Below are 13,043 nucleotides of genomic sequence, written 5' to 3'. Positions count from 1 at the left end.
TTCCAAACATTAAATGTAAGTGGAATTATGCAATATATGGTGTTTTGTGAACTGGATTTTTTTTTTGAATTTTATTTTTTATACAGCAGGTTCTTATTAGTCATCAATTTTATACACATCAGTGCATACATGTCAATCCCAATCACCCAATTCATCACACCACCACCACCACCACCCCGCCGCTTTCCCTGCTTGGTGTCCATACGTTTGTTCTCTACATCTGTGTCTCAATTTCTGCCCTGCAGAGCGGTTCATCTGTACCATTTTTCTAGGTTCCACATACATGCGTTAACATAAATGCCACATATTCTTAACCCACTCATCAGCTATGGACATTTCTGTTGCTTCACTTTTTGGCTGTTATGAATAATTCTGCTATGAACAGTCACATATAAATTTCCGTGCGGATGTATGTTTTCAATTCTTTGGAGTATTTGCCGAAGAGTGGAATTGCTGGGTCATATAGCAACTCTATGTTTAACTTTTTTGAGAAATTACCAGACTGTTTTGAGAAATTACCAGACTGTTTTTCGAAGTGACTGCACCATTTTACATTCCCACCGACAGTCTGTGAGGGTTCCAATTTCTCCACATCCTCACCAATGCTATTATTGTCTATCTTTTTTATTTTAGCCATCCTAGTGGGTGTGAAGAGGTATTTCACTGTGCTTTTGAGTTGCATTTTTTTTCCTGATGGATAATGATGTCAAGCAGCTTTTCATGTGCATATTGGCTGTTGGTACCTATTTTGAAGACATTTCTATTCAAATCCTTCACCTATGTTTTAATTGGGTTATTTCTCTTTTCACTGTTGACTTGTAAGATTTTTTTTTTTTTTGTAGATACAAGCCCCTTATCAGGTATTTGATTTGCAAATATTTTTTCCTATTCTGTGGGTTGTCTTTTCACTTTCTTGCTCGTGTGCTTTGTTTTTATTTTTTAATTCAAATATACTTGCTTTACTATGTTGTGTTAGTTTCTGGTATACGGCAAAGTGATTCATAGATACATATATTCTTTTTCAGATTCTTTTCCATTATAGGTTATTACAAGATATTAAATATAGTTTCCTGTGCTATACAGTAAGACCTTGTTGTTTACCTATTTTCTATAAAGTACTGTGTACCTATTCATCCCAAGCTCTTAATTTATCTCTCCTCACCACCGCCTTTGGTAACCACGAATTTGTTTTCTATGTCTGTGAGTCTGTTTCTGTTCTGTAAATAAGTTCATTTGTATTATGTTTTTAGATTCCACACATAAGTGATATCAGATGATATTTGTCTTTCTCTGACTTACTTCATTTAGTATGATAATCTCTAGGTCCATCCATGTTGCTGCAAATGGCATTACTATTGCTGGTGTCCTCTGTAGCACAAAAGCTTCTAATTTGGGTGAAGTTTAATTTATCTTTTCTTTCCTTTCACTGCCTATGCTTCTGCGTCATATTTAAGGAACCACGGCCTCATCCAAGGTCACAAAGATGTATATGTACGTCTTCTTCTAAGAATTTTATAGGTTTAGCTCACTGTTAGGTCTTTGGTCCCTGTAGAGTTCATTTTTGTATATGGTGTGAGGTAAGCGTTGAATATCATTCTTGTGCATGTGTATATGCATCACTTACTGAAAAAACTGATTTTCTCCCCCACTGAATCATCTTGGCAACTTTGTCAAAAAAATCAGTTGACAACTAATGGGAGGGCTTATTTCTGGACTCTCAATTCTATTCCATTGATCTCTATGTCTCTAATATTTTTAAAATATTTTTTATTCCGGCATTTGCTTAGAATAAAACATTGGTATATAGAGAAGTATAAGAAGAAATTTAAAGGAAATACCATAAGAACCTGCTGTATAAAAAAATAAATAAAATTCAAAAAAAAAGAAAATTAAAAAAAAAAAAAAGGAAATATCAATCCCCCTGTGGGAGAACAAGCTACTGGTTCCAATTCTCACTCCTCTCTAATGGTTATATACACACATGCCCTTGCCTTATCAAGGTGGGGGAAATGTACTGTGAGTGTGGACCATCTGACCCTGGGCTTGTCCATGCAATTAGCTCTGACTCTTGGGATGTCAGTGAATGTGACATAAGCAGACACTTCAAATGTTCTTGTATAGTTGGTCTTACTTTCTTGCACTTTGGGAATCACATGAAAAGAACATGCCCTGCATAGCCCCAGGTTCCAAATGAACGACAGATGCTTGGAACAATCTTGAACCCGCTCTGTGATTGGGAGCCCAGCCAAGTTTAGCCAGACCCCAGCCAGAACTCAGAGGCTTGGGCAAGAAATAAATGCTTATCACTGTTTCCCACTACAGCATTTGTGGTTGGCTGCTCTGTAGCAATACCTAACTAAAACGCCTACCACTTAGAGATAACCACTCCTATCAGTTTGGTCTTTTGACAGAAAATGAGATTATGAAAAACAATTATATATTTATATATGCATATTTGCACTCCTGTTGTTTTTACTTAACATTTTCCCATAATACCGTGTTTAAAAGTTCTTGATGAACACTCCTTTTACTATCCACCTATTTCAACCTTTAAAAGCCATACATTTCTCTTAACCATTTCTATATTACTTTTATTATTATAAGTAAAAGTACAATGAATTGTGTTTACTTTCCCTCTCTCAGATAAATCTTCCTCTATATTTCACATGTTTTCCAAGGAATGGATTCCTAGAAGTAAAACCTTTAATAAGCACCTTTAACCAGGGTTCAAGGTAGAACCACTGCATCCAGATTTCCATGTTACTACTATTCATATTTTCACCTACACTCTTCAGCTAAACCCAGACTATTTTGCTTCTTAAGAAATACAGGCAAATTTGATTTCACTTTTTGAAAAACCATTTTTGTGAATTCTTCTAGCATGTTCCATTATACTGTCTTTGGACATTTACAATTTATTCTAAAGAAGAGTCGTTCCCACAAAAAACAAACAAAAACAAACATGAAAACAACTATACAAAGCCCTTCCTTTCTTATTTTCCTTTGGGCTTATTTGGAAATAGGGCATGGGACAAAATGTGAGCTCATTTGTTTTTGCTTTTAATATTGGCATAGTTGATAGAGTGTCATATACCTACAGTGATGGTATCCAGGGTACAAGCCAGGTCTAATTTTCTTTATATCTGTAACTGTGCCTGGCATAATGCATAGGTGCATTCAATAAATATTCGTTGAATAAGTGTATGTAAGAAATATAGAAAATGTTAAAACGGCCCTTCAGACCAGAAATTACTGCCCTCACAATGATTAATAACTAGTTTTAAGGCTTCCAGAGTGACAAATATGTTACAACTAAAATTAGATATAGGACTCTAAAGAGCAGACCACATGGCTGATACTATATCTGAAATTTTCTGGGTCCTTCTCAGCAAACAAATGTATCTCTCTCTCTTCCCTCTTCAACCTTCCTTTCCCCAAGGAAAAAAATCACGTTTTTTTTTTTTTTCAGATCATCTAATAACAATTTTTGTTTGTTTGTTAACAGCTTTATTGAGATTCATATACTCAATTAATTCACTCAAACCCCTTTGTAGTTAATATTAAGCAGTATAAAATTTCAGGCTTAATGCCTTAATTCTACTCTATTTTTTTTTAACATCTTTATTGGAGTATAAATGCTTTTCAATGGTGTGTTAGTTTCTGTTTTATAACAAAGTGAATCAGCTATATATATATATATATATACACACACACATATATCCCCATATCTCCTCCCTCTTGCGTCTCCCTCCCACCCTCCCTATCCCACCTCTCTAGGTGGTCACAAAACACTGAGCTGGTCTCCCTGTGCTATGCAGCTGCTTCCCACTAGCTATCGATTTTACATTTGGTAGTGTATATATGTCCATGCCACTCTCTCACTTAGTCCCAGCTTACCCTTCCCCCTCACCATGTCCTCAAGTCCATTCTCTACGTCTGCGTCTTTATTCCTGTCCTGCCCCTAGGTTCTTCAGAGCCTGTTTTTTTTTGTTTTTTTTTTTTAGATTCCATATATATGTGTTTGCATATGGTATTTGTTTTTCTCTTGCTGACTTACTTCACTCTGTAGGACAGTCTCTAGGTCCATCCACCTCACTACAAAGAACTCAATTTAGTTTCTTCTTACGGCTGAGTAATATTCCATTGTATATATGTGCCACATCTTCTTTATCCATTCATCCGATGATGGACACTTAGGTTGCTCCCACGTCTTGGCTATTGTAAATAGAGCTGCAATGAATATTGTGGTACATGACTCATTTTGAATTATGGTTTTCTCAGGGTATATGACCAGTAGTGGGATTGCTGGGTCGTATGGTAGTTCTATTTTTAGTTTTTTAAGGAACTTCCATACTGTTCTCCACAGTGGCTGTATCAATTTACATTCCCACCAACAGTGCAAGAGGGTTCCCTTTTCTCCACACCCTCTCCAGCATTTACTGTTTGTAGATTTTTTGATGATGGCCATTCTGACTGGTGTGAGGTGATACCTCATTGTAGTTTTGATTTGCATTTCTTTACTGGTAAGTGATGTTGACTATCCTTTGATGTGTTTGTTGGCAATCTCTATATCTTATTTGGAGAAATGTCTGTTTAGGTATTCTGCCCATTTTTGGATTGGGTTATTTGTTTATTTGATATTGAGCTGCATGAGCTGCTTATAAATTTTGGAGATTAATCCTTTGTCCGTTGCTTCATTTGCAAATATTTTCTCCCATTCTGTGGGTTGTCTTTTCATCTTGTTTATGGTTTCCTTTGCTGTGCAAAAGCTTTTAAGTTTCATTAGGTCCCATTTGTTTATTTTTGTTTTTATTTCCATTTCTCTAGGAGGTGGGTCAAAAGGGATCTTGCTGTGATTCATGTTGTAGAGTGTTCTGCCTATGTTTTCCTCTAAGAGTTTGATAGTATCTGGCCTTACATTTAGGTCTTTAATCCATTTTGAGTTTATTTTTCTGTATGGTGTTAGGGAGTGTTCTAATTTCATTCTTTTACATGTAGCTGTCCAGTTTTCCCAGCACCACTGACTGAAGAGGCTGTCTTTTCTCCATTGTGTATTCTTGCCTCCTTTATCAAAAATAAGGTGACCATATGTGCGTGGGTTTATCTCTGGGCTTTCTATCCTGTTCCATTGATCTATATTTCTCTTTTTGTGCCAGTACCATACTGTCTTGATTACTGTAGCTTTGGAGTATAGTCTGAAGTCAGGGAGCCTGATTCCTCCAGCTCCATTTTCTTTTTCAAGAATGCTTAAGCTATTCAGGGTCTTTTGTGTTTCCATACAAATTGTGAAATTTTTTGTTCTAGTTCTGGGAAAAATACCATTGTTAGTTTGATAGGGATTGCACTGCATCTGTAGATTGCTTTGGGTAGTGTAGTCATTTTCACACTGTTGATTCTGCCAATCCAAGAACATGGTATATCTCTCCATCTGTTTGTATCATCTTTCTTTCATCAGTGTCCTGTAGTTTTCTGCATACAGGTCTTCTGTCTCGTTAGGTAGGTTTATTCTGAGGTATTTTATTCTTTTTGTTGCAATGGTAAATGGGAGTGTTTCCTTAATTTCTCTTTCAGATTTTTCATCATTAGTGTATAGGAATGCAAGAGACGTCTGTGCATTAATTTTGTATCCTGCTACTTTACCAAATTCATTGATTAGTTCTAGTAGTTTTCTGGTAGCATCTTTAGGATTCCCTATGTATAGTATCACGTCATCTGCAAACAGTGACAACTTTACTTCTTCTTTTCCGATTTGGATTCCTTTTATTTCTTTTTCTTCTCTGATTGCTGTGGCTAAAACTTCCAAAACTGTATTGAATAATAGTGGTGAGAGTGTGCAACCTTGCCTTCTTCCTGATCTTAGAGGAAAGGGTTTCAGTTTTTCAGTAATGAAAACGATGTTGGCTGTGGGTTTGTCATATATGGCCTTTATTATGTTGAGGTAAGTTCCCTCTATGCCCACTTTCTTGAGGGTTTTTATCATAAATGGGTGTTGAATTTTGTCAAAAGCTTTTTCTGCATCTATTGAGATGATCATATGGTTTTTCTCCTTCAGTTTGTTAATATGGTACATCACATTGATTGATTTGCATATATTGAAGAATCCTTGCATTCCTGGGATAAACCCCACTTGATCGTGGTGTATGATCCTTCTAACATGTTGCTGGATTCTGTTTGCTGGTATTTTGTTGAGGATTTGTAAATCTATGCTCATCAGTGACACTGGCCTGTAGTTTTCTTTTTTGCTGACATCTTTCTCTGGTTTTGGTATCAGGGTGATTGTGGCCTCGTAGAATGAGTTTGGGAGTGTTCCTCCCTCTGCAATATTTTGGAAGAGTTTTAGCAGGATAGGTGTTAGCTCTTCTCTAAATGTTGGATAGAATTCACCTGTGAAGCCATCTGGTCCTGGGCTTTTGTTTGTTGGAAGATTTTTAATCACAGTCTCAATTTCAGTGCTTGTGATTGGTCTCTTTATATTTTCTATTTCTTCCTGGTTCAGCCTCAGAAGGTTGTGCTTTTCTAAGAATTTGTCCATTTTTTCCAGGTTGTCCATGTTATTGGCATATAGTTGCCTGCAGTATTCTCTCATGATCCTTTGTATTTCTGCAGTATCAGTTGTTACTTCTTTTTCATTTCTAGTTCTATCGATTTGAGTCTTCTCCCTTTTCTTCTTGATGAGTCTGGCTAATGCTTTATCAATTTTATTTATCTTCTCAAAGAACCAGCTTTTAGTTTTATTGACCTTTGCTACTGTTTCCTTCATTTCTTTTTCATTTATTTCTGATCTGATCTTTATGATTTCTTTCCTTCTACTAACTTTGGGGGTTTTTTGTTCTTCTTTCTCTAATTGCTTTAGGTGTAAGGTTAGGTTGTTTATTGGAGATGTTTCTTGTTTCTTGAGGTAGGACTGTATTGCTATACACTTCCCTCTTAGAACTGCTTTTGCTGCATCCCATAGGTTTTGAGTCATCGTGTTTTCATTGTCATGTGTCTAGGTATTTTGTGATTTCCTCTTTGATTTCTTCAGTGATCTCTTGGTTCTTTAGTAGCGTATTGTTTAGCCCCCATGTGTTTCTATTTTTTACAGTTTTCTTCCTGTAATTGATATCTAGTCTCATAGCGTTGTGGTCGGGAAAGATTCTTGATACGATTTCAATTTTCTTAAATTCACCAAGACTTGATTTGTGACCCAAGATATGATCTATCCTGAAGAACGTTCCATGAGCACTTGAGAAGAAAGTGTATTCTGTTGTTTTTGGATGGAATGTCCTATAAATATCAATTAAGTCGATCTTGTTTAATTAATCATTTAAAGCTTGTGTTTCCTTATTTATTTTCATTTTGGATGATCTGTTCATTGGACATAAATATCAATAAAGTCCATCTCGTTTAATGTATCATTTAAAGCTTGTGTTTCCTTATTTATTTTCATTTTGGATGATCTGTCCATCAGATGATCTGTCCATTGGGGTGTTAAAGTCCCCTACTATACTGTCGATTTCCACTTTTATGTCTCTTAGTATTTGCCTTATGTACTGAGGTGCTCCTATGTTGGGTGCATAAATATTTACAATTGTTATATCTTCTTCTTGGATTGATCCCTTGATCATTATGTAGTGTCCTTCTTTGTCTCTTGTAATAGCCTTTGTTTTGAAGTCTATTTTGTCTGATATGAGAGTTGCTACTCCAGCTTTCTTTTGCTTTCCATTTGCATGGAATATCTTTTTCCATCCTCTCACTTTCAGTCTGTATGTTTCCCTAGGTCTCAAGTGGGTCTCTTGTAGACAGCATATATATGGGTCTTGTTTTTGTATCCATTCAGCCAGTCTATGTCTTTTGGTTGGAGCATTTAATCCATTTACATTTAAGGTAGTTATAGATATGTATGTTCCTATTACCATTTTCTTAATTGATTTGGGTTTGTTATTGTAGGTCTTTTCCTCCTCTTGTGTTTCCTGCCTAGAGAAGTTCCTTCAACATTTGTTGTAAAGCTGGTTTGGTGGTGCTGAATTCCCTTAGCTTTTGCTTGTCTGTAAAGCTTTTAATTTCTCTGTCGAATCTGAATGATATCCTTGCTGGGTAGAATAATCTTGTTTGTAGGTTTTCCCCTTTCATCAGTTTAAGTATATTCTGCCACTCCCTTCTGGCTTGCAGAGTTTCTGCTGAAAGATCAGCTGTTAACCTTATGGGGATTCCCTTGTATGTTATTTGCTTTTCCCTTGCTGCTTTTAATATTTTTTCTTTGTATTTAATGTTTGATAGTTTGATTAATATGTGTCTTGGCGTGTTTCTCTTTGGATTTTTCCTGTATGGGACTCTCTATGCTTCCTGGACTTGACTGAATGTTTCCTTTCCCATATTAGGGAAGTTTTCAACTATAATCTCTACAAATATTTTCTCAGTCCCTTTCTTTTTCTCTTCTTCTTCTGGGACCCCGATAATTCAAATGTTGGTGCATTTAATGTTGTCCCAGAGGTCTCTGAGACTGTCCTCAATTCTTTTCATTCTTTTTTCTTTATTCTGCTCTGTGGTAGTTATTGCCACTATTTTATCTTCCAGGTCACTTATCCATTCTTTTGCCTCAGTTATTCTACTATTGATTCCTTCTAAAGAATTCTTAATTTCATTTATTGTGTTGTTCATCATTGATTGTTTGCTCTTTAGTTCTTCTAGGTCCTTTTTAAATGTTTCTTGTATTTTCTCCATTCTATTTCCGAGATTTTGGATCATCTTTACTATCATTACTCTGAATTGTTTTTCAGGTAGACTGCCTATTTCCTCTTCATTTGTTTGGTCTGGTGGGTTTTTACCTTGCTCTTTCATCTGCTGCATATTTCTCTGTCTTCTCATTTTGCTTAACTTACTGCATTTGGGGTCTCCTTTTTGCAGGCTGCAGGTTTGTAGTTCCTGTTGTTTTTGGTGTCTGCCTCCAGTGGGTAAGGTTGGTTTAGTGGGTTGTGTAGGCTTCCTGGTGGAGGGGACTGGTGCCTGTGTTCTGGTGGATGAGGCTTGTCTTTGTGGTGGGCAGGACCATGTCTGGTGGTGTGTTTTGGGGTGTCTGTGACCTTATTATGATCTTAGGCAGCCTCTCTGCTAATGGGTGGGGTTGTGTGCCTGCCTTGCTAGTTGTTTGGCATAGGGTGTCCAGCACTGTAGCTTGCTGGTCGTTGAGTGGAGGTGGGTCTTAGCGTTGAGATGGGAGATCTCTGGGAGAGCTTTTGCTGTTTGATATTACGTGGAGTCAGGAGGTCTCTGGTGGACTAATGTCCTGAACTCGGCTCTCCCACCTCAGAGGCTCAGGCTTGACACCCGGCCGGAGCACCAAGACCCTGTCAGCCACACGGCCAGGTACGTGGGGAGTTTCTTGCCTTTGGGGAAGTCTGAGGTCTTCTGCCAGCATTCAGTAGGTGTTCTGTAGGAGTTCTTCCACATGTAGATGTATTTCTGATGTATTTGTGGGGAGGAAGGTGATTTCCACGTCTTACTCCTCTGCCATCTTGAAGGTCTCTCTCATCTAATAACAAATGATCTGGTTCCTTTTTGGCAACTGCAAAAACAATTACCTTGGGGATCCCAATGGCTGTCCTTGCACATGACATTCACTGACTTGCAGGACATCTCATTGAGGGTCCCAGTCATTTGTCATCTTGCAAACTGAAGCCCTTATCTCACCTGGCCATCACCTCTCTGCATCTCCTCTGTGGGGACCTAGGCCCCTCGGTTCCTACTTGTGCAGTGGCTTCGAAGGGCCTGCCGTCACTCACCGTCTTGGGCTAAGCCTGGAGGTCCCCTTTCAAAGGCAAAGACTCCCACCTGGCTCAGACACTTGATACATTAAGTGCCACTCTTGTCTATTCACACCCGGGCAACATTTTTTTTAAAAAGTCAGCTTTGCAAGTCAGTGGGCTGGAGACTCCCCAGACAGAAATGGAACAAAGGACAGGAAAACCCAGCTAGGTTTACTTAAATTGAAGGTACTGAGGAGAGGACAGCTGAGGTGCTACACTGGGAACCGGGAGATGACAGAAAAGGGAAGGTCCCAGGGTGCACGCAGACTGACATGGCCACCATCACAATTTGTTCAGGGCGCGTCCAGGCTACAGATGCCAGCAACTGATGGCACCCGGAAACTCCTTCTCCCTCCTCTGCCCCCTCCCATGGCCCACACCCATTTATCTGAGGGCGCAGGACCTGCTAACACAGCAGAGAAGGGTTAATGCATCCCCAGAAAACTGAGAATTGCTGCTCAGCTTGTAGGGAATAGTGGATGCCCCGTTTTTCTGTCAAATCATGTGCCTGGTATTGTGTAAGTAACAGAGGCGCTATACATACTCTAGTTGACTGAAGCACGTAAAGAAAATAGAAACGCAGTGCTGGAAAGTGCCCAGAGAAAACTTGATTACCTTGTCACCCAGGAGCAAACGTTCATTTCAACTCCTGAATAGAACAAAGCATCTTGAAAGAGAATGAAAATGCAGATGAGACAGTTATCAGATAGTGGCTATCAGGACAAGAGAGATCCTTCACTTGACAGCAGTTTAGTCCTCGGGAGTTTCAGTTAAGGCTCGTCCAGAATTGCCCGCTCACAAATGCTCCTTGATATTTGCTTGGAGTAGCCCTGCTGCCATCCCATCGTCAAGGAAACTGGCTGTGAGTTTTTAACCATTACAGCTGCGATGATGAAACAGTGAAGGAGATCCGTCTCTAAGTCAAAAAGTGCACCCAGAGATAAGGTTCACTTTCAATGCCCTGCGGCTGCTTCTGATGACATGGCACTGCACTGCTCAGTAAGTGGGGATCCAAGGCTGATTCATCTCAGAGTGAGTGAGCAAGTGTCTCTGTCTCTCTAATAATACCCTGGGCTCCACCTCCTAATAATTTCATTACATGGTGGGGGCGGAGGGGGGATAGGAAAAGTGACAGAGAATGATTTATAAATATATGGCAAACTTTTAAATAAAGAAAAGGGGAAAGCAAAACCCCCTGAGACTCTATTACTAGCAGGGACAGAACTAATACTGGTGCTATGGACATGGTATCAGGCAGGTCATATAGACTCTGGGTGTAGCATTCTATTCCTGTGTGTTGGCTAAGTAACTGAGGTGTGCAAATCCGTGCGAAGGTGAGTCACATTAAAATAACACCTACAGTTTTTGTTGATGCTTGTGTAAGAGGCTTGTTTCCCACCGTTGCAGATACTTTAGGGATTAAAATGAGAACAGGCGTTCTGCCAAGATTTCTGAGGAAATATGTGAATTTAGAAAATAGGGTACAGGATATAATAAAATATCTCAATATTTTGAGGAAGTTTCAGTTAATTGAGAAAGCTACAAATTAAGAAACAAAAACAACAAAGAAGGAGATGATTGCACTGCCTCTAACTGAAGGCATTCTGCTTTTTGTTTCTTCTGGGGGTTCTAGGATTTTCAAGGATTTTCTAGGATTTGTATATAAAATGTACAAAAACTTGCTGAAATATCTCACTTGGTTTTATGTTCACTAATTCAATTTTCACCCAAAGCAATGTAAACATATTTCCATGTATACAGAAGAAATGGATGGAATGAAAAAGAAAAAAGGAGAAAGGAAGACAAAGAAAAATCAGAATCTCTTATTAATCTATTAGCCTAAAATTCATCAACACATGTAAAATGACTGCTTTTATTATATTGATTACTGTATTTGATACCCAATTTAATGAATTATCAGGCCGAAAATTCCATTACCTGGTACAACGTCTACTTCTTGTAAAAGGGTATGCCCTCTTTCACAGTTATTGCAAACTATGTTAATGTATGTAGCTATTGGTTCAAAGTTTGCGTTTCAAACATAAGAAAGTTTTGGAATACAAATCACCTCATTTGTTTTCATTACTTGAAATGCTGCTTGGGGAAATTTTTAGGCAAGTTACCAAAAGTATTACACCTCCCCCCAAACAGACCAGGCTTGTAACATGTTCCCAGCCTGCCGTGCTCTCATCTAACTTGTCCCTATGCTAGGTTTTACCCTAAAGAGCTTGACATGTTAAGCGTTGTGTGTTAATTTGCCTTTACTCTGTATAGGGCCAGGCATATGCAGCACCTGCCCTGCACCTGACACTGTGCTAGGTGCTGATGGATGTGGTCCTGGCTTTCTGCTACTGAGTACAGTCGTGGGAAACAGGAGCACCGCAGGAGACAGGTAAGCCCGGGAAAGGGGGTGGGTTTGGGGAAGGGAACGCATGGATGTGGGATGACAGTGCACCACGTGCAATTCGCTAGAAGACATCCAACCACTGGGAGATTTGCAGCAAACTCCTTCTGCCAGCAGTTTCCAAATACTCAGGGTGGCAGCACCTTTTCTGCCTTGGCTAAAGAGTGTTTATGACTGTGGCAACAATTTGAATCCCTGAGTTACATTTTAGGACTATTTCAGAAAATTAATCAGAAGTTCCGTAGCAGGAAAAAAAAAAGTTGCCTGCCTTACATATGGTCCTTATTACTCACTTGTGTTTTTAGGAGTGTGTAGATTTCTCATTTGGGGGTAAGGCAACATATCTAGCTACCTAGCTAAACATGTCATTTGCATTTTACACCTTGGGTTATTTATTTATTCTTCATCCCCCAAGAGATAGGTTTTATTGCTGATTACACTGTACAGGAAAAAAAAGAAAAGAAAAGAAAAGACGAAGTAAAAAGTAAACTCTACTTTTAAGGGCTTAACAGACCATGAATCCTCTCAGTTGCTTTTCAATTTCTGTGCACTGAGATTGAGTTTGAATTCACTGTCACCACAGTTGACTCAAAAAGTTTCTTTAAAAAGGGTAAACTCAACTTTGGTTATAAAAAACAAATGTACCGGGCAGCAAAATATGTGGGAAAGAGAGTGGGGAAAATATTATCTGAACTTCAGTAGAATCTGATGAATTCTCAGGAACACTGGGGAAATTTGTCGCCAATTGTCAGGACTTCACCCAACTTTCTAGAAACATCTGTAGTGCAAGAGATGGTGCTCCGGTTTCCTCTAAATTTCAAAGAATATAACACCTACTAGAAGCCAGATTCTCA

General features: G+C 38.6%; 1 protein-coding gene across 1 annotated transcript in view; it reads left to right on the top strand.

The window, feature by feature from the left end:
* The first annotated feature begins 7,502 nt into the window (after window positions 1–7,502).
* IL5RA (interleukin 5 receptor subunit alpha) overlaps window positions 7,503–13,043 on the top strand; it is a 40,805-nt gene continuing 35,264 nt past the window's right edge. Inside the window, exon 1 of the mRNA XM_082412354.1 lies at window positions 7,503–12,177. Coding sequence (XP_082268480.1) covers window positions 12,115–12,177 — 63 coding nt within the window. The 5' untranslated portion in view covers window positions 7,503–12,114. The remainder of the gene's footprint in view (window positions 12,178–13,043) is intronic.

Source organism: Balaenoptera physalus (assembly GCF_965194825.1).
Source record: "Balaenoptera physalus genome assembly, chromosome: 11".
In the NCBI taxonomy this organism is placed as follows: domain Eukaryota; kingdom Metazoa; phylum Chordata; class Mammalia; order Artiodactyla; family Balaenopteridae; genus Balaenoptera; species Balaenoptera physalus.
Note: the sequence above shows the minus strand (reverse complement) of the source record. Positions and strands in the feature narration are given on the sequence as shown.